The sequence below is a fragment of the Daphnia pulex genome, chromosome 10 (assembly GCF_021134715.1).
Source record: "Daphnia pulex isolate KAP4 chromosome 10, ASM2113471v1".
Classification (NCBI taxonomy): Eukaryota; Metazoa; Arthropoda; class Branchiopoda; order Diplostraca; family Daphniidae; genus Daphnia; species Daphnia pulex.
The window spans coordinates 5,420,839-5,441,774 of record NC_060026.1 but is presented as its reverse complement, the minus strand read 5'-3'; the positions used below and the strand labels follow the sequence as shown (position 1 = coordinate 5,441,774).

The following is a 20,936-nucleotide window of genomic DNA, read 5'->3' as shown; positions in this document are numbered from 1 at the left end:
GATGCAAGATAAAAATTCAGTCACTACGCCTCAGCACAAATCGTCGTGCCCATTGATGTGACGAACTTTTTAATCAAATATTTATTTCGTTTGACAGTGTGATACAAGAAAGCGATTCCTCTGGCCTTGGAATTTGCAACTTTGACGGAACGAAGGAAAAATTACCAAACGATGTTTTACACATTATGATTTTAGACTGAAAATCTGGTCTCTTGGAATTTACTTTTTAACTAGATGAAAACTATTCTACTGGCCTGAAAACTACAGTACTTGCACAAATGTTGAAGAAGCAATAGAAAACCTTGAAAATTTGATTCATGTAGGATAGGTTGCATGCCATTAATTAATTAACGTTATCTTACAGACATAAACAAAAATCCGATCGATTTAGACCTATTGGAGGGTCATGAAGAAGAAACACTTACACTTACACTGTACAGAGGTCGTACTCTTGGCCGTCTGATCAACCAACTCCGTCCTGAGTGGGAGGTGGGTGGAGTGGGGTTGGGTGGGTTGAAGGTGGGGATGGGTGGCAGGGTCGTTTTGCGATAGAATCACTAAATAATCCAATCCAATATTAAAAAATTTCGAGAAGTGCAAATGAGGCGACCTCTTCCCCTGTGTTGACCACATGAAGAGTACGACCCGCTTCGAGGTCAACAAGTCTCGTTGAAGAGTTGAGTAAAATGTGACTTGGAGCATGTGGATCGCTTCTAAATTCGACGCTTCCTTTGAGGCGCACGACCTGCACAACAAAAAATGTTTACATAAGGATTTAAAAATCAGTTACACCAGTTAAATTTACCATCATCGGGTTATTAATTTTCAGAGGATGAACAATTGTTGGCTGTACATAAACCAACGATATGCTGTATTCAGTGTTGGACAGACCCTGTGCTCGTACAGGATCGCTGGGTGAGGCCAAATACAGATTGAATTGAGTCGGTAGAAGATTGCGGTTAGGCACTGGAAGTGTAGACGGATCAATGGCGGAATTTAATGGGACTTGGCGGTTCATTGAATTCTCAATTCGGAGCATAGTTTCCTGTAGTGCTTCAATCTTTCTTGCAATAAGTCTAGAATCTAGAGTTCCAAAATACTTTGAGAAACAATCAAAATTTTGACTCAACTCCCTATCAATAAAATACCATTCCCAACGATGTCGTTTTCGGGATCGTTCGGTTGTTGCGAGGATTTTAAAGGGGATTGGAGTCGCTTAGTTGGCGATGGTTTCTTTGAAGAATCAGATATACTTCTTCTCTTTGACACGGGAGTTTCCTCAATTGATTTTCCTAAACACAAAACAGTTTTTTTAAATAAAAAAGCAAAAGAGTGTGCACTGCAAGGCAAATTGTTTAAAATCCAGTTATCATTACCGTTGGCCTGAGAAGTGGAAGGCTCAAGTTGATTTTCCTGTTGCGATGTCTTGTACAGTTCTGTATCTGCAACATCTTCTGGATCGCTCAAAGACGGTTCAACTCTATTCAGTGATAATTCCATGGTCAAAGTAGTTCGTCTGGGAGTGGTCCGGAGCAGTGGTGTCGGTTCAGGTAAGAGACGGAATTTCGAAGTTTTGGGTGAGCCCAATTCTGAAACTTTGTCAGTGACTGTGTTTGGTGTTTTAAAACTGGGCAAAGGAACTGCATTTTTTGGACTTTTCGTTTTTTGGAAGGAATATCGACTGAGAAGAAATAAATCATCTTCGTCGTCCTCTTCGTCTTCTATTTCAGACTCTGAGCTGCTCAAGAAATGGTAGTTCCTTTCTACAAATACAAATTAACATGAAACCGTGCATTCGCGAAAATTTAGTTTAAAACAACCTTTGGGTTTTTCTGCGGTTTTCAAGACCATCGCATGCGCTTCAGGTGTTTTAACTTGAACTCTACTCTGGTCGTCTATAATTACAAAATAAACATAATTATGCAAAACGAAATTTCATATTTCAAAAATATTTGCCTAAGGACTTTGTAGGGGAACTTGAACTTGTTCCAGGTATACATTCAGCTGAAAGATCTCTCTCTGGACGACCACGACCGCGACCTCGACCACGACCCTGTTCGTTGTCAACACGTAATGTTGGGTCTAAAAATTTAAAAAAGTTTCAGTGAATTAGACTTTTTTAATTAAGCCAATTTCTTAATTAACTTGCCCGCAGACTTTGGAGGTTTACTTTTCGATCCTCCTGCTGATATATCCGTTTCTACTTCATCCACAATGCTAGAAACCTTGTTACCACGCAGATTCTGTTTCTGACTGATATCTACAAAAAGGAATAATAATTCAATTTCGAGAATCTGTTCGAATTTGGAAACATGCAGATATGTTCGTCTATAATTACATAATAAACATAATTATGCAAAACGAAATTTCAAATTTCAAAAATATTTGCCTAAGGACTTTGTAGGAGATCTTGAACGTGTTCCAGGTACCCATTCAGGTGAAACATCTCTCTCTGGGAGACCGCGTCCACGACCACCACGACCCTTGTTTTCACGTAATGTTGAGTCTAACAATTCAAATTTGTATAAAGGTTTAGAAGGTTTCAGTGAATTAGACTTTTTTATGGCAGATGAAAAATTTGAAATGGTAGATCCTTTCTACACATACAAATTAACATGAAACCTTTTATTCGCGAAAATTTAGTTTTAGATAGATAACCTTTGGGTTTTTTTGCGGTTTTCAAGATCATTTCGTGCGCTTCGTCATTTACAGCTTCAGGCGTTTTCGCTTCCATTCTACTCTGGTCGTCTATCATTACAAAATAAACATAATTATGCAAAACGAAATTTAATATTTCAAAAATATTTGCCTAAGGACTTTGAAGGGGAACTTGAACTTGTTTCAGGCACAAATTCAGCTGAAACATCTCTCTCTGGGCGACCGCGTGGACGACCACGACCCTTGTTTTCACGTAATGTTGAGTCTAACAATTCAAATTTGTATAAAGGTTTAGAAGGTTTCAGTGAATTAGACTTTTTTATGGCAGATGAAAAATTTGAAATGGTAGATCCTTTCTACACATACAAATTAACATGAAACCTTTTATTCGCGAAAATTTAGTTTTAGATAGATAACCTTTGGGTTTTTTTGCGGTTTTCAAGATCATTTCGTGCGCTTCGTCATTTACAGCTTCAGGCGTTTTCGCTTCCATTCTACTCTGGTCGTCTATCATTACAAAATAAACATAATTATGCAAAACGAAATTTAATATTTCAAAAATATTTGCCTAAGGACTTTGAAGGGGAACTTGAACTTGTTTCAGGCACAAATTCAGCTGAAACATCTCTCTCTGGGCGACCGCGTGGACGACCACGACCCTTGTTTTCACGTAATGTTGAGTCTAACAATTCAAATTTGTATAAAGGTTTAGAAGGTTTCAGTGAATTAGACTTTTTTATGGCAGATGAAAAATTTGAAATGGTAGATCCTTTCTACACATACAAATTAACATGAAACCTTTTATTCGCGAAAATTTAGTTTTAGATAGATAACCTTTGGGTTTTTTTGCGGTTTTCAAGATCATTTCGTGCGCTTCGTCATTTACAGCTTCAGGCGTTTTCGCTTCCATTCTACTCTGGTCGTCTATCATTACAAAATAAACATAATTATGCAAAACGAAATTTAATATTTCAAAAATATTTGCCTAAGGACTTTGAAGGGGAACTTGAACTTGTTTCAGGCACAAATTCAGCTGAAACATCTCTCTCTGGGCGACCGCGTGGACGACCACGACCCTTCTTTTCATGTAATGTTGGGTCTAAAAATTCAAATTTGTATAATGGTTTAAGAAGGTTTCAGTGAATTGTTCAAAATACCGTCGTCTGCATCTTCGGTGGAGGCTGTAGCTGCTTCTTTCGTTAAGATAGCTTTCCGTGGACGACCACGACCACGACCCTTGTTTTCATGTAATGTTGGGTCTAAAAATTCAAATTTGTATAATGGTTTAGGAAGGTTTCAGTGAATTGTTCAAAATACCGTCGTCTGCATCTTCAGTGGAGGCTGTAGCTGCTTTTTCCGTTAAGATAGCTTTCCTTTTAGAAGCAACTCTAGGCCGTTTCGCGGCTGGTTCAGCTGCATTATCAGTTGGATTTCCAGCTTCTTTCTTTCCTCTTTTTGTAGCCGGTGGTTTCGTTTTTTTGTCAGTTATTTTCGACAAGGATGCGGGCTCTTGATTCTTCTTTTCAGCTGCTGCTGCTAATAACAACATAAATTTGTCAATAAAAAAAAACTTGAAAACAATTGTGGATTAAATTTACTACGTCTAGTAGCAGGTTTTCTTGTGAAAGAATGTTTTGGTTGGAGCTTCCCGTCTTCTAAAAATAAAATTCAACAAAACAATTATTACATTGAAACAGAAAGACTAGTGTGATCACAATGATTAATACCTGGATTGTTCAATTCTGCTGCATTTTCTTGGGCACTGATTGACATACTCTGTATTTTGGATTGGGTATCTAAGGAACAGTTTGCATTAACAATCTTGACCAAATCTGTATTTAAACATTATAAAATAATAAAGGAATGTGTTTGTATTTTACTTGTACGAGGCACTTGAGGACTGAATCCATCGAAATCATCTTTGGGTTCACTATCTCCAGAGACATTGCTTTCTTGATCTGAGGCAGATGAGTCATGTGCACTCACAGCTGAATGCAAATATTTCCTATAAATAGACACACAATAAAAAAGATGAAGATGTATACTGTTGAATAATGAAAGATTTTACTTGGCTTTAATTTGGCGGTAGAATCTCGAAGATTCTGCAGATAGTCTTAACTTTGACATTCTTACGTTTGACCACAGCTAATCAGAAATCAAATGACATATGCTGTTGGGCTAGGAAAGTTCTGCACGACAGTGGTTGGAAATATGTTTTCTCTGCTTTGCGATATTGTAAGAGTTTAAAAGCATGTAAAAGTAAATACTAGAGATCAAATCTTATTGAAACTTCAAACTTGGTGTACAAATGCTGCAAATGCTAACAGTCGGTATTAAGTTGGAGCTGTATACTTAAGCTTCGCGACGTTGGACTGCGGGATTCCAAATTTCCAACTGTTTTTTTCAATTTTCATAATTTCATTGATTTCATGGCTTTTTCCAATGCTACTGCAACGTTGTGACGTGTAGACAGTTTTTTTTATCGAATTGATTTTTTATCAAAGTGAGTCGGGGACTCCGTTAGAGTGTATGGTTTACATAAATAAATTTTAAATTTATTGTGATTATTTATTGATAGAAGAGGTTTTAAAAAATAATTCATCTGGGGTAATCAGCTGTTCCAGTACGCAAGCACGCAAGTATGGGGAAACGGCTAAACACTTTCTCTCTAGTCTCTACTCTCTACCTCATCGTGCTGCCAACTGGCGGGCGGCTTCCACTCCCCGGACAGCTATGGATTACAGCGCGGGCAGAGCTATAGAATGTATGGTCTAACCACTTATACGGAAAGGCCTTCCATTGCCTTTTCCCCCTGGAAGTGTTCTGGCCAGACCTTAGTTGCAGAGCCACAGCGGGTGTGTTGTGAAACACATTGTTTTTTTCCAGTACCAAAATGAACAAAGTTTCAGTAGATGGCCGCTGTTGGCGCTGACAATAAGGTCTAAATCGATGCTTAAGCCCATTTTCCCACTTTCGATTCGCGATATTGGCTGCAACTTTGGGAAAAATTTCCGAGAGGAAAATTTAACAGGCAGTGGTTCTACCAAACATCTATAACTCTGGCGCGGGATTGCTGACTTGTTTCACGGACTGCTTTGTTTCTCCTCTATACTCCTCCCTGATTTTGCTACCAGCTGACTTTTTTAAAAGTTGACGCTGAACGTCGCTTGAGAGTTGAGCGCTTTTTATTCGAGACAAGTTGCTTACATTCCATTCAAAAATGTTACATCTAATAGTCTAATTATGTCCTCCTTCTGTGTCAGCCTCAGACCTTATCTCCTCTTGACGCTTTTTGATCTGCTACGGTGCCGTCCCTTTCGGCTTGCCAGTCCTGTCCGTTTTCTCGGAAATTGATTTATCTTGGAATCTACCTCGATCTACCTGTTCATCTGTTTGTGAAAGGGGGGTTGGGAATCTTGACACGAGATCATTTGAATGTGGGAAAGCAATACTGCTGCCAACTAGAGAAGAACGGGAGGATGAAATCGAGATCGGGCGGAATGCCAATTAAATCAAAATCGGGTGTATGCCAAGAACCTAGGTACCACAGATTGAACGAATGACGAGGCAATCAGAAAAATAGTAAAGAAACAAAAACAAAAAAACAGTCGGCGTCCATCCCAATGGGTATGGTTCCGTATGGTTCCGCTCCCTCCAATTCCGGAATTCCGGCGGCAGAGTCACTTCTAGGCAGCCAACGTTTAGGCGAAGGCTGGAGCGTCACCAGCTTAGGATCTTTCCTTCTAAGGGTGAGTCCCCGGTCTAGCAACTCGTCATTAAGCCTCAACCCGTCAATAACCGTCAACGTCTGGGCAAATTCAAGAGGGCTCCCGGGTCTGATGTATTCGTGATAGAACCGGACGTAATAAGAGGATTGGAAGAGTCCAGTGCTGACTGTGCTGTCCTCTATAATTCTTCCTGAACGAAATACTTTTTGGACGATGAGAACACTGCACGTCTTGATGGCCTCCCTCATCTTGTTGGTTGCAGAACCCCGGGCGAACGCCCACGATCGACCATTCGGCCACATGGTCAGCCGGGTGAACACTCCACTGCGACATTCCTAAGCCAGTGTTGGCGTAACCATCTATCCTGTCAACAATATTTCAATAAATTAAGAACTCCTGTCAACTTCAGTACTTGCACAGATGTTGAAAAAGCAATTTAACAAAACCTTGAAAATATGAGCCATGCAAGATAGGTGCATGACCGTGCATGACATTGATAGACAAAATGAGGTAATCAGTCAACAAATGAAATGTGTAATGTGTAATACAACAGACGACCGACGGCGGCGGCATGAGTTCAAGTATATTATAGAGAGTAGAGATCTTACAGAAAAGTTTCAACAGTTTCCTTAGAGCAATATTTTCCCACGAAGGATCCGCAGTTCAATAAAAAGCAAAGATCGCCAGATCGCCGGGCTAAAACAACAAATCCTGGCCCCGAGCACGATTATGCTGCCATCTGCTGGCGCTGGGCACCGTACTTTTTCTTCTCTTACATCAGATTAATGGCCTCGAGTTCCTTTCACTGACTTGCATAACTACGTGAAATTGATAATGTTAACATGAAATTTACAAAAACTATGACCATAAAGGAGACAAAGACTCAACACTAACAAGTAATGACCGAAATCAACTTAGCCCAACCTCGTAATCGTAATCGCGAGAAGAGAACTGCTAATCCCAATTTTAAATTAATCTTAGTATTAGTCAAATCAATTGAATATAAATAAGATAACGGAGTTCAATATATCTTTCCGATTGATATATTCACGAATTTCAGGTTGCTACTTGAAGCGTATTATAGATCATTTCATAATACTCGAAAGAGTTGTAACGAAATACAATCCAATTATGGGAGAAATCAAGTTCAAGACAACATGGAAACATCAAAGTTTTCTTGAACACGTAACAGCACGTGGCTATGATGCAGTACGTGCCGATCCTATGAGTAAACAGGAACACATAAGCTACGTCGTCGTCGTCTACTCAGGTTCAAAATGTGCATTTCAGTATAATTACCGTTCAAGTGGAAATGTTTATGCGTGCTTCACGACAGACATATGATTCGACTGTGTCGACCAATAAATATTTTTATATAATACACGTAATTAATTATCGTTATTGAAAGATACTGTATATACCAACAGTATATATAAGTTTCCTCTGCAATACAAATATGTACAAAAACCAAACGATGATATGAGGGCACACAAGTCACACAAAAATACGCAAGACTGCAAGAGTTATTACACGGGGACATATTATTTTTACGTAGAAACCCTTTCACGCCTGCGAGTGTTGTCTCGTCGAGCAATTTCTGACGATCGTTTCTTCCGTCGGTGAATTGTTGGCGTGCGGAACGGTTGGCTGCGATCGACAGGGCGATGGATAGATGGGGTTGATGAGGGGGTAACTCATCTTTGGGCTGGATAGCGGATGCAAGGGAGACATATTAACATAGAGCGGCGGATTCTGATTGCCTTCGCACGTCTGATCGGTGGAATCGTCTAGCGATGTGACTGGTTGGTGGTGCACTGGGCCGGAATTCATCGGCTGGGGGATCATCATCAAATCTGTGCAACAGTAATACATTTGGTTTTCGGCGTTGGAGATGAGGGCGGATGTCGTGGCGCCAAGGTGAAGGGTTGTGTATCCAGCCGAGTCTTCATCCGGCTGCTCCAGATCATGAATAACCATCGGGGAGAGCGATGATGAACGTTGTTGCTTCTGGTCGAAAGGTTGGGCGTGTGTTATAGTGTAATGATTGCCCTCGGCGCAAGTTTTGACTCCAGCCCACAGAGCACGCGTCAAAGGTGGAAAGGACGAAGGTGTTGTGACGTGTCGCTGAGCAGCAGCAGGCACCGCCGAGCCCGCCCGGCTGCAATTACCACCACCAAGGAAATGCTCGCCCATATCGCCAGAGGAGCAGACGGCCTGGCAATCGGCTTTTATGATGCTGCCTTCGCTTTGATGACTGGCAACTGTTCTTACCGGCATCATTACGCTGCCATTGTGGTGCCTTTCTCCGCCGATTGTTGGTGAGATGCCCGTGTCGTTGTTGCCTATCAAAATGGAGCCGTTTTCCGTCAGGAAGCTTCCGAAATCCCAGGCTCCTTTCAGCGTTTTCCTGTAAATTCACGTTGAAAGTTTATCATGAAAATCATCCAGCTCTGAAATTTTCATACAAAAACAAAAAAGTTATCTTACCCATTTAATCTCAAGTAGATCAAACCAGAGAGCAACGCTCCTAGCGTGAGCATCAAACAGGATGCCAGAATAACAAAAAACCAAGTATCTTCAAGGGCCATTTCTGTTTGCGAAAAATGATGTTTGAATAAAATTCATGTTTATTTTCCATGTCGGCTGTTTTTAGGCTAGTGTAATAGGGCACTTGAAATAAACATACCAGTGCCTGATGTGACGCTAATCGATCCGACCAAGTCAAGCCTTCTGGCCCAATGACACCAGTGACATGGCACCGTATCGTTGTTGCCCTTGTCGAAATCAGAGATCCCGGCTGCAGCCACAGCCATTTCGTGAAGATAATTCCGATCAATGAAATGCGGAAGCGGAGGAGGAGGGATCCGCAGAATGGCATCGGGAGGAGGTCCCAGATCGTTGAGGAGCCAATCGCAGCCCAAGGAATCCATCGTTTCCATCAGCGAAATCTGGAATTAAAACAATGAAAAAGAATATAAACGTGATGACCTAACGAATACACATCGTGATCCGAGTCTAATCCAGCCGAATGTGACTATAAGTTTGAGCTATCCAGTATATACTAATCTCTGAAATCCTATAAATCGCCTGTGGATATACAGAGTCCTATCAACTTAAATCGAAAAGAAACATGAAAACATTTGATTTCCTACAGGGTAGATTAAAAAAAATGGAACAAGCCAAAAGGGGGGGGGGGAGGGAAAAAATGGGAAGGTATAAAGGAAGTGGTCTGACACGCGAAGCGATCATCATTTTTATGATGACCTGTAGTACAGACGTCGGTGAATACGAGGGTCGCTAGTGGCTTTTTTTTTCTTTTTCGTTTCGTTTCGTTTCGTTTTTTGTATTCTTTTTAATGGCTTAAACACCTGCGCAGCAGTCAAGAGAACAGCCAGGCAACTGCCATGCACCCTTGTGTGTGTGCCCATCGCCTTTTGCCTTGAACCTTCGACGGAGAAACAATAAAACAAGGAAGAGGATAACATAATTTGAACTTAAATGCGCGCCGTTTGCTGCTCGGAAAACCAAAAGTAAAAAAAAAAAAACTCGAAAAATACATTTTTCTTTTTCCTTTTTGCTCTAGCATGCATTTTTTGGAAACGCTAAAAATAGGTGTTATCAATTTGAATCGTGTTCTTTTTTTTCAAAATTACCGCCTTTTCGTATTCCGAGATAAAGCGTCATGCTGCATTTACTTTAGTACTCGAGGGAGGGGGATTCATATTTCAATTCAAATTGTTATGCGGCTCACGATGAGGTCATGACACTCTGCCCTAGTGGTTTTTGGTGTAATAATAAACGATCTTCAAGTTCTAGCTTAGACTCTTTTAAAGAGACAATTTTGTCTTTACTTTTATTTTCGCAACGCCCGTGATGTGTAATCAAATGAAATTTTTTGTATCTTAAAGTAGTTGAATATGTGCACGAAAGGTGTTGGTCATCGAGGTAGGAAATGGTAAATTATTATGTTGAGAAGAGCCACCAGAGAGCCGCCGTTTGTAGCCCACTCTAGATTTACACCTTTAGTTTTTATATTTTTATTTAGTTAAGGCTATTATTTGGTCGGTGGGGTATTACTTGGTAGCTAATTAGAACTGGTATCCGATATCGCCGGAACACTATAGTTACCGTAATTATGCCTATACGAAAATGAAGATGTGAATCAACCGGAATTTGACATATTTATGACACTCGGAAACTGAGTCTCAGAGAATCGAGTCTTGTGGCTTTCACCATTTCCCCTAGTATTCTGTATGACCATCTCCGTGGTCAACTCTTTTCCTGTTCCACGTCTTATATATATTTTCAGGAATCTCTCCTGCTGTAATGGCAAGAACAAATATATACATACGTACGTATACAGTCGGTTGGACTTCCGCCCTATCGTGTTCCTGTAGACCAACCCAAAGCGCTTCATAATTCCACCTGGGTGGTCGATTGCTGTACAACAAACCAACAACCCTGCCGCGCCATCTTGCCTGGTAGTTCTTTCTTTTCTTTTCTCTTTAATGTAAACCTTTCCCGGGCATGCAACGCTCGTCGGCAACTCTGCTGGCCACGGTTTATCGAGACTCGCACGGAACGAAATTGTCGTTGATCACGAATCTTGGTCTTGAGTCTTGACCAATTTTAATGGAAATGAAGGACGTCGTGATGCAGCCCCTTTCTGTTTATTGAGCCCCAAAACTCGGATGCATCTCTCCTTGACATGACCTGCAGGCTACAACATTCTGCAAGGGACGTTGGCGCATCTCGGCTATCGATCGTCGACAGAGCCTCGCGCTGGATATATGAGGTAAAGCGGAGCAAAGGAATCTGGCAGTATCATTTCTGTGCCTATATACGCTAACCGACAGTAACCGACTGTGTTTCGCTATACAAACGCGCTGAAAGTATTGATTTATAGAAAATCGTTCTGTCACTTTCCCAAACCCCGTTCGCTATTCGCTCAAGCATATGAAAGGCTTTATTGGAAGCTATAGCAACCATAGCTCCGGGGAATTTTATTATAATAACTGAAGCGTATATATAGTCGCGACGCGAGGCTGCTGCTGTCTAAAGTAACGGAAATTTCAGGGTGGTATCAGCATAAAGAAGGCTTATTAAATGACACCGAAAAATGCAATATACTATAAAGAATGATATTTCCTCCACTCTACGGATGAGAAGAAATCAAATAAGGGAAGGACCATGGAAAAAAGAAATACTTTTCGTTTCGAGGAAGAGCGCAGCGCAGCGCCATGTGTTTGAGAATAAAGATGCCGGAATAAGCGGTCGTTTCCTTTGATATAGCTATCTAATTTGGACAACACTTTCAGCAAAGGTTTCCAAGTCTATGCTATAGTACACAGAGAATTTGTCTAATTGAGCATTGGTAGATAAAGAACCATACGTTGCTGCTGTGATCGGATCAGCAGCATATTTTCCGTTATCCGGCCAGAGTTTATAGAACCTTTTGCCGGACGTTTAATCCGACGTTTTAACATGCTTAAAGTAAAGCGAGGTATTCATAGGCTCAGCGCTCCCATACAACAGGACCAAATTGAGATGTACAATACGGAACTTTGTGAACCTTGTGAAGCCCATCATCTACGACAAACCCCTTGAGTTGGCGGCGGCATCCTTTTCCTCATTTCTTATATCTCCCAGGTAGAATTCTTTGACATCAAAGAGAAACATCACTCGCTGATGAATGGTCAACATTCTGTCACTTGTAAGAAATCCCCCGGCCTTGTCCTACGAGTCCCTCTAATTCTTAATACCTGCTGCCCAATGAAAAATGAAAAATGAAAAGAAAAGAAAAAAAGAAATGTCTAACCTGAGCAATGTCTTTATCTTTTCGGTTTAAAACTTCATCGACAGAATACATACATCATCGAGAGATAGTGTAGAAGGCGGCAGCAGACTGCATGCTCGAGACCAGCAACTACCACCCACGGTGAAACTTTCCCTCTAATACTCGCCATCCCACCTGCTTTTGTTAACTGCAGCCCAACTCTTTTTTAACTGCTGGAAACCAAATGGCTGCAAAGGTTTATCAAGACATCAATGTCGAACGACCCTTTCATTGAAGGTGAACCCTGCTCATATAATCGAATTTGCATTCACTCTAATCGGCGAAGCCTTCATCCATTTAGCTATTTCTTTTTTCAAATATTAGGACCCCAAAATACGAAGCGAAAATGAATGAAATTTCGATGTGCAAATTGAAAATAAAAGAACTGGCGATAATGTTGATTTAAAGAAAACAGTATAAGATATGAATTGAAAAAAAAAAAATTATAAATCCAATTTTAAGTTGATTTGTTGTCGCTTTCGTACTTTAGTATTTAAAGAGTTGGAAATCTCATACGAAAGCAATTACCGTCAATTCGAAAAATCACGACGGAATGCGAGGCCAGAAAGAATTTGAGTAGCTACGCGGCACATTTTTATTCTTGTTTTGTTGTTTCGTCATTGACTAATGTAGACTGAACAGCAGGTTGTTACTTACCACCTTTGCGCCTCAGATTTTCCCTCGGAAATGTTTGTGATGAACTCGAGACAAGTTTCTTATTGTCTTTTCACAAAAGTCGAGAGCAGAGATCAGTCAGAAATGAACCAAGTATTTGTTTTTCACCGAGAAATGAATCCGTAACTGAGTCAAGAGAAGCAGGAGACTTTTATTCGAGAAGGAATTGGATTTTTCTGACACCTCGTCTGTTAAAACACCTCGACGTTCATCGCCTTGCACACGTCACCACTGTCTGGATATCCACGAAAGAATGAAGAGATCGGCATGCGCTCCTTTGCCCTCGAGAGCAGAGACGCGCTCAGCAGGTTTGTTAGCCCAGCAGTCTTCTTCCAGCAGTTCCCCCCCATTTGCCTCCCATTCTTTAAATGATCGATACTTAGAGAAAACATCGATACATAGGGTCATTCTTTATAGTTGGTTTTTTAAGTAGCAATCAATGCAATGCAATCCATGTGATGTGATGTCTTCATTTTCTACCTGTCGAATGTCGATTTCTCTCTATTTCCCGTAGAATCTTAACTTGAAATAAATTCATCTAGCAGGTTATCCGTCCGATAGGCAACCGCCATCATATCCATCTTTATACTTTGCTGGAAATGATAATCGATCTGTGCTGGCTCCCTGGCTGCTGCTGCTGCCCATGAAGCGATTCCATCCACAAAGATGCTATGCGTTCTGGTATTGATCGAATGCCCTTCTGCGACGCGTTTACTGTATGAAGTTCTTACGAATTTTAGTCAGTCGAAAATACAAAATAGTTTAAACCTTGGCGTGACGCGCAGTCGCTCTATTGATCTTTTTTAACCGAGATTTATTTCTTATACTAATTGAACTTTCTAAATTAATCTTACGGGTTATGAACAGATCTTATGAGAAAAATTCAAGTTGCCTATAAGATGAATTGGCCTGACTGAAATACTATATTCGAGCTGATGAGATACGCCTATACGGGGGGAACAAGCAGATTCGTGATTACCATATTGACTGCTGGAAGCATTCTTTGTTTTTATTTGTTAGTCCTGTTTTTTTTTTTACAAACGCCACAGCTTCTCGTCTCACATAATGCAGACCTGCATTGATCCACTTGCAGAGTTGCAGATTGATGTAAAAGAAAAAAAGATTTGATGTGCGCAGTTTGCCATTCGCGGCAGAATTTATTCATCGTATTTCTATTAATTGATACCCATCTATAGAGCCAAGTCTTTGTCTCCTTGATCTCTCTCTTTTCAGATAAATACTTCATTTTGCCAGAGGCTTAATTGAACCCTTGTTCTGTTTTACCTTTTTACCTGCCCGGCACTATCCCCCCCCCCCCTCCTCTGTCTCAAGAAATTTGAGAGGGGGGAAGAGAGAGAGTAGGTAAAAAAAAAAGAAAATGGAGGCCAGCAGAGGACTAGAGGCGAGCTATTATACTGAAAAAATAAAGGCGAACAGAGTTCAGTACAAAGGAATGAGAGAGTATATACGAGAGAAAAGAAAGACCATAATGTCATAATTAGACAGAGGAGGGTACGGCTATGCCCGTGCTTTGCCACAGGCTATGTTCAAAGAACTGGTCGTGGTGTCCACCAACCGCCATATAACTACCGAGGGCTCAAAACTACAAAAACACACGCCAAAATCACAAAATCCGAACAATAACGCTACTGAGAGCACCGCCGACCGCCAAACCGATGCCAAGACCAGCTGCCATCAAAGAGGAAGCAGTTTCTTGTTCTTCTCTCATCACACACCTGATTTTGAATTGAAATGTAGAATCAAACAACAACACTTGATAGTGTCTTTTTAGAAAGGACATACTTGGGTGCCTGCGCAAATGGAATGACACTGAGGTATCCGTTAGAGAAGGCAAAAAGGGCCATCACAAAAACGAATCCAGCATCGTTCGAAATCAAGACAGGCAGATGAAGACGCGGTTGAGCGTTGCACATGATCATCAGTGAAATGAATCCTAATCGCAACACAGACAGCACACACGTCCACATCCGGATGTTGGCCGGCTAGGTTGGAAAAACGTATGGGCGTGAAAATTATATCGCATTGAGATTTGATAAAATGCAGACCGTTGGTATAATCCCAGCTGATGTACGACCGACGTAATCACCAACACTCATGAGGAGGAAACAGGCAACGGGCGTAAAATAAACATCTAATATTCCATATAAAAAGCGCGGTTATTAATATAACAATAAGTTTTAAATCTTTGATTTGGAACTACCATTCCAAAGATAACCGTGGCCACTACTAGCGGACCGTATCAACACGCTAACGGCAGGAAAAAGTGACAAAGTAACAACGTAAACTAGCGTGATAGAGAAGAGATATGGCCAAATCTAAAAAATAAAAAACAAAATAATAATAATTAAAAAAAAATTGTGTCGTTAATAAAATTTTGAATAAATCGAAATAAAATTTGACTTGCCTGTATAATAATTCTGCGGTAAGAGATTTTTGTGTCAACGATTAGTACTTCGTCTTCTTGCTCTTCCATGAGATCACATTCTTTTGCGAAATCATTTTGAATAGAGGGCACTCTTTCAGAACTCGAGTAAAATAAAAAGAAATCCTAAAAGGGGGAAAAAAGCATAATGACATTTACGCTAACTTCGGTACAATAATAATATTAGCTCACTGTCGATGACAGGACCATGTACAAACAGAACGATAAAACGAGAGTCACGTCAGCTGCCAAAAAGTATATGAAGGCACTCTGAGTCGGCGATGCTCCAAGGGCGATAGATATTATATTGGCGAGTGCGGCAAATATACCACCTTGAATAAATGTATTTTTTGAATATCAACTTTTTTGAAAAAAAAAAAAAAAAAAATGGACATATGTTGTCTATCACCTAGAGCTTGACCGCTTATAACTGCGTTGACGTAACCACTAGGGAACTTTCCAGCAAGGCCACACACTCCACCTTGGAATATGGAACTGACAACTGCAAATATTGAATTTCAGTGTTTAATAGTTAAATGATGAAATATTTTTGTATTTGTAGTATACAACATACCATTTATGAAGAAAGCACTTACTAAAGTTACAAAGTAGAATGACATCTGCCCTGTAAGAAATGAATACTTAACTTGCTATAAACATATAAGAGATTTTATATTTAAAAATTCATAAGAGGAATTAATAGAGCATGTTTTATTTACTTACATGCATCTGTATCCAATTCAACAAGTGCTGTTGTAAAAGTAAACAGCAAAACAACACCAAACAGACCACCAGCAATTCGGATCTTGAAAGAAAATCTGTGAAAATACAATTAATACACATAAAAAATTCCTGTCCTACAACTTATAAATATTGTGAATGGAAATTTCAATACTTATGCCCAATGAAAGCATTTAGGACTAGAACCACTGTACTAGGGACCAGTGAAGTAACACACAAGTAGGATGTAAACCCAAGTTGCAAAGGAGAGAGATGGGAAGCATTTCCAGAAGAGGTTGTGTTTAAATCTCTAAGTTTGTACATCCAGTACTTTGAATTAAGTTGAATCGATATTAATACTTGAAGGACAGTTAACAATATAATTTAAATCAACATTCATACCCCATTTGCAGTAATAAAGAAGTTCCAAGGCAACAAAGTTGCCATTCCAAGTAAATAGAACAAAATGTAAACAGCAAAGTATCTGTTTCAGGTTAAATATTGGGGATTAATGTTCTAACAAAGTTTCTTGAATAAATAACTTTCTGAAGTACCTGTCTTTGGGTTGGAAATCGTTGATGAGAAGATCATTTTCATTGTCTTTGCCATAATCAACTGATGAGATCACACTGTTTCCTTCATTATTTGCTGTATTTTCAATAAAATTTGTATCAATTAGAAAATCGCCCTGCTGATCTGGGGTGCCATTTAACTGGCTACTTATTTGAGGCATGGCAACAAATTTAACTCCAGAAATCTCTTTGCAAACAGAAAGATAAGATTGTCTAAAAGTTGAGATTGTACATGGAACAATAATTTATTAAATATGACATCGATTCTTAAAATAACTAGACTGTGTCAAAAGAAAAACTTCCTTTTCCTTATAGTAATTGACCGACACTGTCAGAATCAAAACATACTGACATTGGGGAAAAATCTGTTTTAATAAATAAAGTACGCCATCTTTTTGCGTTCAAGTGAACTTGATTATGGTTGTTGAACGCCGCCTTAGGCAAACATGCTCCGCGAGTCGATGAAACATGACAGCAACAACCAACAACTCGGTTGTTGAGGTCGTCTGCAATTTTGCTTTTCTGCATTTTATGTCACGTTGGGCTATCGGTATCGGTATTGGGTTTATCACTCGATCACTCTAGCTAGTTGAAGGCGAGTAGGCGACACTGAAAATTGTGAAATGCCTTTTGCCGATGATGAAGTTGTAGATATGATTTGGCAGGCAATGGTAATTATAGCAGATATTGTTTTTATTTTTTAAATAGTTCTGCCAAACATTAGGGCCTGAAGGTCGGACATCCTAGGGGTTCATAAGCAACAAGGATTTCTCCCTTGAGATTCACGTATAATATTATATCTCCCGGGTGTGTTAAAAAAATGTGTAGGTGTATAAATACATTTAGCCCAAACAGAAGATGAGTAAATGGGTATTCATGTTACATGAATTATTAATCATATTTTAGTATTGTTTATCATTCTCGAAATCCAATTAGTTAATAATGAACATTTTTGATTTTCTGGAATTTTTATAAATCTGTTAATTTGCATGGAATTTATATTGTGTATGTCTGAATTGAAGAATGAACATGAAGGACCCATTTCAAAAGAAATGTTAGTGAAACATTTAAAGACTCCTCCACACTTCACAATCATTCGAGTAAACACTGTAACTACAAGCAAAGAAATTCTTAGAGATGAAATTGAAGAGGCACTTTCAATGGTAAAAATTAATTTTATGTTTGATACATCATTTGCTGATATAATCATTTTTATTATTGTATCTAACTTATTTAGCAATATTCCATAAAGATGATTTCTCCCCCAGTAGTTCAATTTCACCCTAAAGTACATGACATACTAGTTGTTAAATCCAATCATGCCATTGAAAAGGTAGAACCTATTTACCCACATGTTATGGTTGGTTTGGGGTGTGCAATAGCAATTCTAAGGTTTCTGAACTCTTCTTATAAAATAATTTTGATGATTTGTCACATGTATAAATAATTTTGTTTATTGTGTACAATTATAGAGGTGCTAATGCATATTCTCCAGGGATAACAGCTATTCCAAATGGTAATTGTTATACTTGAAAGAAGTTTTTTTTTTATATATTAATTATTGTAATATAAATAATATATGGTGCAACTTCTCCACAAAAGGAGTTGTAATAGGGGACAAAGTTTCGGTTTTTGGTGATCTATTAGGTCAGTGTAAAAGAGGATGGAATAAAGAATATGAAGGAAAAAAATATTTTGTAGGTAATGGCCTATTGCTTCAAAATAGACAAGATCTGTTCTCAGTTGGAGTACCGAAGTATATTATAGCAATTATTATTATAGTCTATTAATAAATACCAAGTCTTGACGTGTTTTTTGTTGTTGTTTGTAGGGGTCTAGCTATTAATATGATTGAACCGCTTTTTTATTGTCCAAGTATTGGCGACATTTTGCTTGATAATAAAACAATCGGATTCCAGAAAGGATTTCTTCAAAATTTACCATCTGTACTGTGTGGCCATGCGCTTAATCCACAACCTCATCACTTGGTCTTGGGTATTTCAGAATATATCGTGCTCTTTACTACGATTTAATGAATCTGCTGTTTTTTATTTCATTTAATATAAAAAATGTAGATTTATGTGCTGCTCCTGGAGGCAAGACGACACATATTGGAAGTTTAATGGAAAATAAGGTTTGGAGGCCCCCTTCTTAATTATTAGAATTGAAATGGAATTGTTTTATAATATAACTCAAAATTGTGGATTGAAATGCAAGGGTTCAGTAATAGCTCTGGACAAATCAGCATCAAAAATCAAACAAATTCAAGAAAATTCAGCGAAGCTTGGGTTGACCAATATCACAGCCTTCGTCCAAGACTCAACAACAGCTTGCATAATGGAAAAGCCTGAACACTTACAAGAATATGAAACTACTGCTGCTGCTTCACTCCAGACTTCACCACCATTTCTCCCTAATTCCTTTGATCGCATATTACTTGATGCGCCATGCAGTGCCCTAGGACAACGACCACAATTATATAATCCTATACGACTGAAAGAGGTGCAGTCGTTTGCAAGGTTATTCATATATTTGCTGTTGCATTTTTTTCCTTAGTTGTCTTTTATATATTTTTTTAAAGATTGCAGAAAAAGCTTTTTCTTACGGTGAGAATTCGAACAATCCAGTATCCACATTATCTAATCCTTTAACAATTTTTCCCGATTGTTTTAAAGGCTGCTCAGTTATTGAGACCGGGAGGTCGCATGGTTTACAGTACGTGCACCTATAACATAGCTGAAAATGAAGAGATCATTGACTGGGCACTAGGATTATTTCCATCTCTCCGTGTAACGAATTTCAACATTCAAATCGGAAAGCCAGGATACAGAATTGGTCGGCTAACGGAAGAAGACTGCATAGCAATGCAGCGATTTGGTTCACCCAATGAAAGTGTGTCGATGGATGAAAACTCGGATACAATTGGTTTTTTCATTTGCTGTTTAGAAAAGATCCTCAGTTAAAAATGTGTTTGCATTTTGAGTCTTTCTATTTATAAGCAATCACTCACAAAATATAAAGAGCCAACAAGCGTACTATATCTTATGTAACGGTTATTATAATTTATCGTCACTATTTTAATCTGAACCTTTTTCCTATCCAAAGGAAGTACCTTCCGGTAGCAGGCTACGCTATAAAGCACAGTAAAGGTTCTATATATTTCTTATTTTAAGATGTTGAGTAAGTCTTCTTTATCGTGAATTCAGAAAACAGAAAGGAAAAGGGATGATATTAGTCTCAAAACTCGAAATCCGGCATTCGGTGATATGTGATTGTAACAAAAACATTATATAATCCAGTGAAAAAAGCAAACTTGTTTTTATTTTCAGGACTACTACATAGCCGAACAAATTAATAATTTAATTCTTCATATTGCCTTCCGACCAGAAGTACGCGCAAGCCCTAGTAAAAGAGCGTCTGCTTCACGGAGAGTTAGCTCTTGACTTGCTCCTAAGAACTTCGTGGATAGTTCTAATTCTTGAAGACGCAGTCGAACTCTAGAACCCCTAACATATTCGCTAGGAATAAGGAAAATTAATAAGCATTTAAATTATTAGTAGGTAGTAACACAACATAATGTCACAGCATACCTTTCATTTGTATTTGGTTTTGAACAAACACAGTGGAATTTCCCCCCAAAGTCTATATACAGATCATTACCAACTACTTGGAATATTTTACCTTCAACAATTTTCCCTTGAGGATCTCCTAACTGGGATTACAGATTTGAAATGAATTAGAAAACTTGTGACAGGATTCAAATAAAACAAAATTAAATGATAGTCATTTGAACACTGCACCACTGTATAAGTTACCTGAATGAGTTTAGAGTGTCTTAATAATGTAGCGAACACATCAGGTTCATCTAATGAGGATTTATTTGTTAACTTTGAAAACTTTGTGAAGGCTTTTCCAAATCCTGACAAGGACTTATTGTTGGACTCTTTGTGGGACATCTCCTGTTCATTTAAATCGGAACGATCCGTGTTGACTAAATTATTGCTTTGAGGAACAACATCAGCAAAATTGCGAAAACAATTCATTGAAGGTCGACCAGCAGACAGAAGCGTTCGCCGGACAATTTTATCCATTTCTTTAAAAAACGAATACTAGAGGAAATAATAATTATACGAGCTTTTAGAAACCTAAAATTCCTAAAATTCACATTAATACCACAAGTGTTATGAAATAAATCCTACTTATTTGGAATCGACTTAAGCCAACTCTTGTTTGTAAGTTATAACCGAAGAGAAAAGCAGAGCAGACAAACTTTTATCAAGATTTTTATACACCAGAGGGCCATG

At 38.9% G+C, this 20,936-nt stretch overlaps 5 protein-coding genes across 12 annotated transcripts; 1 reads left to right on the top strand and 4 right to left on the bottom strand.

Moving 5' to 3' along the window:
* Window positions 1-52: 52 nt before the first annotated feature.
* On the bottom strand, window positions 53-5,301 carry LOC124204176 (nucleolar protein dao-5-like). Of its 6 annotated transcripts, XM_046601218.1 has the most exons (21): window positions 5,011-5,300; window positions 4,727-4,878; window positions 4,539-4,663; window positions 4,386-4,454; window positions 4,257-4,313; window positions 3,976-4,194; window positions 3,816-3,917; window positions 3,644-3,757; window positions 3,493-3,582; window positions 3,227-3,340; window positions 3,076-3,165; window positions 2,810-2,923; window positions 2,659-2,748; window positions 2,390-2,506; window positions 2,150-2,260; window positions 1,957-2,082; window positions 1,821-1,895; window positions 1,377-1,763; window positions 1,149-1,292; window positions 806-1,083; window positions 53-745 (listed from the first exon to the last, which is right to left on the bottom strand). In XM_046601218.1, the coding sequence occupies exons 2-21, from the start codon at window positions 4,783-4,785 to the stop codon at window positions 578-580; spliced, it is 2,649 nt and encodes an 882-aa protein (XP_046457174.1). In that variant the 5' UTR covers window positions 4,786-4,878; window positions 5,011-5,300; the 3' UTR covers window positions 53-577. The 6 variants fall into 6 exon arrangements, with proteins under 6 accessions (XP_046457174.1, XP_046457175.1, XP_046457176.1 ...); XM_046601219.1 differs by having other exon boundaries at window positions 3,976-4,191; window positions 4,727-5,301; XM_046601220.1 differs by having other exon boundaries at window positions 4,260-4,313; window positions 4,727-5,301.
* Window positions 5,302-7,413: 2,112 nt separating this feature from the next.
* Window positions 7,414-13,168, bottom strand: LOC124205809. Its single transcript, XM_046603318.1, has 4 exons — window positions 12,880-13,168; window positions 9,073-9,334; window positions 8,874-8,976; window positions 7,414-8,793 (listed from the first exon to the last, which is right to left on the bottom strand). Exons 2-4 carry the CDS (start codon window positions 9,323-9,325, stop codon window positions 7,950-7,952), a joined length of 1,200 nt encoding a protein of 399 aa, XP_046459274.1. The 5' UTR covers window positions 9,326-9,334; window positions 12,880-13,168; the 3' UTR covers window positions 7,414-7,949.
* Window positions 13,169-14,294: 1,126 nt separating this feature from the next.
* Window positions 14,295-17,019, bottom strand: LOC124205807 (equilibrative nucleoside transporter 1-like). Its single transcript, XM_046603314.1, has 12 exons — window positions 16,615-17,019; window positions 16,463-16,544; window positions 16,236-16,390; window positions 16,064-16,158; window positions 15,915-15,965; window positions 15,750-15,842; window positions 15,533-15,672; window positions 15,323-15,466; window positions 15,119-15,233; window positions 14,964-15,049; window positions 14,701-14,900; window positions 14,295-14,633 (listed from the first exon to the last, which is right to left on the bottom strand). Exons 1-12 carry the CDS (start codon window positions 16,791-16,793, stop codon window positions 14,522-14,524), a joined length of 1,452 nt encoding a protein of 483 aa, XP_046459270.1. The 5' UTR covers window positions 16,794-17,019; the 3' UTR covers window positions 14,295-14,521.
* A 97-nt stretch (window positions 17,020-17,116) lies between these two features.
* LOC124205808 (tRNA (cytosine(72)-C(5))-methyltransferase NSUN6-like) lies at window positions 17,117-19,667 on the top strand. 2 transcript variants are annotated; one of them, XM_046603316.1, is made up of 10 exons: window positions 17,117-17,303; window positions 17,655-17,795; window positions 17,870-18,024; window positions 18,105-18,148; window positions 18,235-18,388; window positions 18,464-18,627; window positions 18,708-18,766; window positions 18,850-19,151; window positions 19,214-19,238; window positions 19,308-19,667. In XM_046603316.1, the coding sequence occupies exons 1-10, from the start codon at window positions 17,256-17,258 to the stop codon at window positions 19,593-19,595; spliced, it is 1,380 nt and encodes a 459-aa protein (XP_046459272.1). In that variant the 5' UTR covers window positions 17,117-17,255; the 3' UTR covers window positions 19,596-19,667. The 2 variants fall into 2 exon arrangements, with proteins under 2 accessions (XP_046459272.1, XP_046459273.1); XM_046603317.1 differs by having other exon boundaries at window positions 17,155-17,456.
* Window positions 19,668-19,931: 264 nt separating this feature from the next.
* LOC124205811 (28S ribosomal protein S28, mitochondrial-like) lies at window positions 19,932-20,933 on the bottom strand. Of its 2 annotated transcripts, none has more exons than XM_046603322.1 (4): window positions 20,832-20,933; window positions 20,448-20,741; window positions 20,223-20,344; window positions 19,932-20,150 (listed from the first exon to the last, which is right to left on the bottom strand). In XM_046603322.1, the coding sequence occupies exons 2-4, from the start codon at window positions 20,721-20,723 to the stop codon at window positions 20,000-20,002; spliced, it is 549 nt and encodes a 182-aa protein (XP_046459278.1). In that variant the 5' UTR covers window positions 20,724-20,741; window positions 20,832-20,933; the 3' UTR covers window positions 19,932-19,999. The 2 variants fall into 2 exon arrangements, with proteins under 2 accessions (XP_046459278.1, XP_046459277.1); XM_046603321.1 differs by having other exon boundaries at window positions 20,806-20,904.
* Between the last annotated feature and the right edge of the window lie 3 nt (window positions 20,934-20,936).

What these genes read in the sequence shown, in the direction of transcription:
- LOC124205809 (XM_046603318.1), bottom strand. Translation starts at nt 9,325, where the DNA reads ATGGAAACGATGGATTCCTTGGGCTGCGATTGGCTCCTCAACGATCTG. An exon ending in TAGCGTCACATCAGGCACTG is followed by an intron (nt 8,977 to 9,072) that starts GTATGTTTATTT and finishes TTTCGCAAACAG; the next exon opens with AAATGGCCCTTGAAGATACT. An exon ending in ATCTACTTGAGATTAAATGG is followed by an intron (nt 8,794 to 8,873) that starts GTAAGATAACTT and finishes GTGAATTTACAG; the next exon opens with GAAAACGCTGAAAGGAGCCT.
- LOC124205808 (XM_046603316.1), top strand. Translation starts at nt 17,256, where the DNA reads ATGCCTTTTGCCGATGATGAAGTTGTAGATATGATTTGGCAGGCAATG. An exon ending in TGTGCAATAGCAATTCTAAG is followed by an intron (nt 18,025 to 18,104) that starts GTTTCTGAACTC and finishes GTACAATTATAG; the next exon opens with AGGTGCTAATGCATATTCTC. An exon ending in AGAAAAAGCTTTTTCTTACG is followed by an intron (nt 19,239 to 19,307) that starts GTGAGAATTCGA and finishes ATTGTTTTAAAG; the next exon opens with GCTGCTCAGTTATTGAGACC.
- LOC124204176 (XM_046601218.1), bottom strand. Translation starts at nt 4,785, where the DNA reads ATGTCAAAGTTAAGACTATCTGCAGAATCTTCGAGATTCTACCGCCAA. An exon ending in TCCTCAAGTGCCTCGTACAA is followed by an intron (nt 4,455 to 4,538) that starts GTAAAATACAAA and finishes ACTGTTCCTTAG; the next exon opens with ATACCCAATCCAAAATACAG. An exon ending in CACCGAAGATGCAGACGACG is followed by an intron (nt 3,758 to 3,815) that starts GTATTTTGAACA and finishes TTGAATTTTTAG; the next exon opens with ACCCAACATTACATGAAAAG.
- LOC124205807 (XM_046603314.1), bottom strand. Translation starts at nt 16,793, where the DNA reads ATGCCTCAAATAAGTAGCCAGTTAAATGGCACCCCAGATCAGCAGGGC. An exon ending in GATTTCCAACCCAAAGACAG is followed by an intron (nt 16,545 to 16,614) that starts GTACTTCAGAAA and finishes AACCTGAAACAG; the next exon opens with ATACTTTGCTGTTTACATTT. An exon ending in TATAAGCGGTCAAGCTCTAG is followed by an intron (nt 15,673 to 15,749) that starts GTGATAGACAAC and finishes CATTTATTCAAG; the next exon opens with GTGGTATATTTGCCGCACTC.
- LOC124205811 (XM_046603322.1), bottom strand. Translation starts at nt 20,723, where the DNA reads ATGGATAAAATTGTCCGGCGAACGCTTCTGTCTGCTGGTCGACCTTCA. An exon ending in GACACTCTAAACTCATTCAG is followed by an intron (nt 20,345 to 20,447) that starts GTAACTTATACA and finishes CTGTAATCCCAG; the next exon opens with TTAGGAGATCCTCAAGGGAA. An exon ending in AAACCAAATACAAATGAAAG is followed by an intron (nt 20,151 to 20,222) that starts GTATGCTGTGAC and finishes CCTTATTCCTAG; the next exon opens with CGAATATGTTAGGGGTTCTA.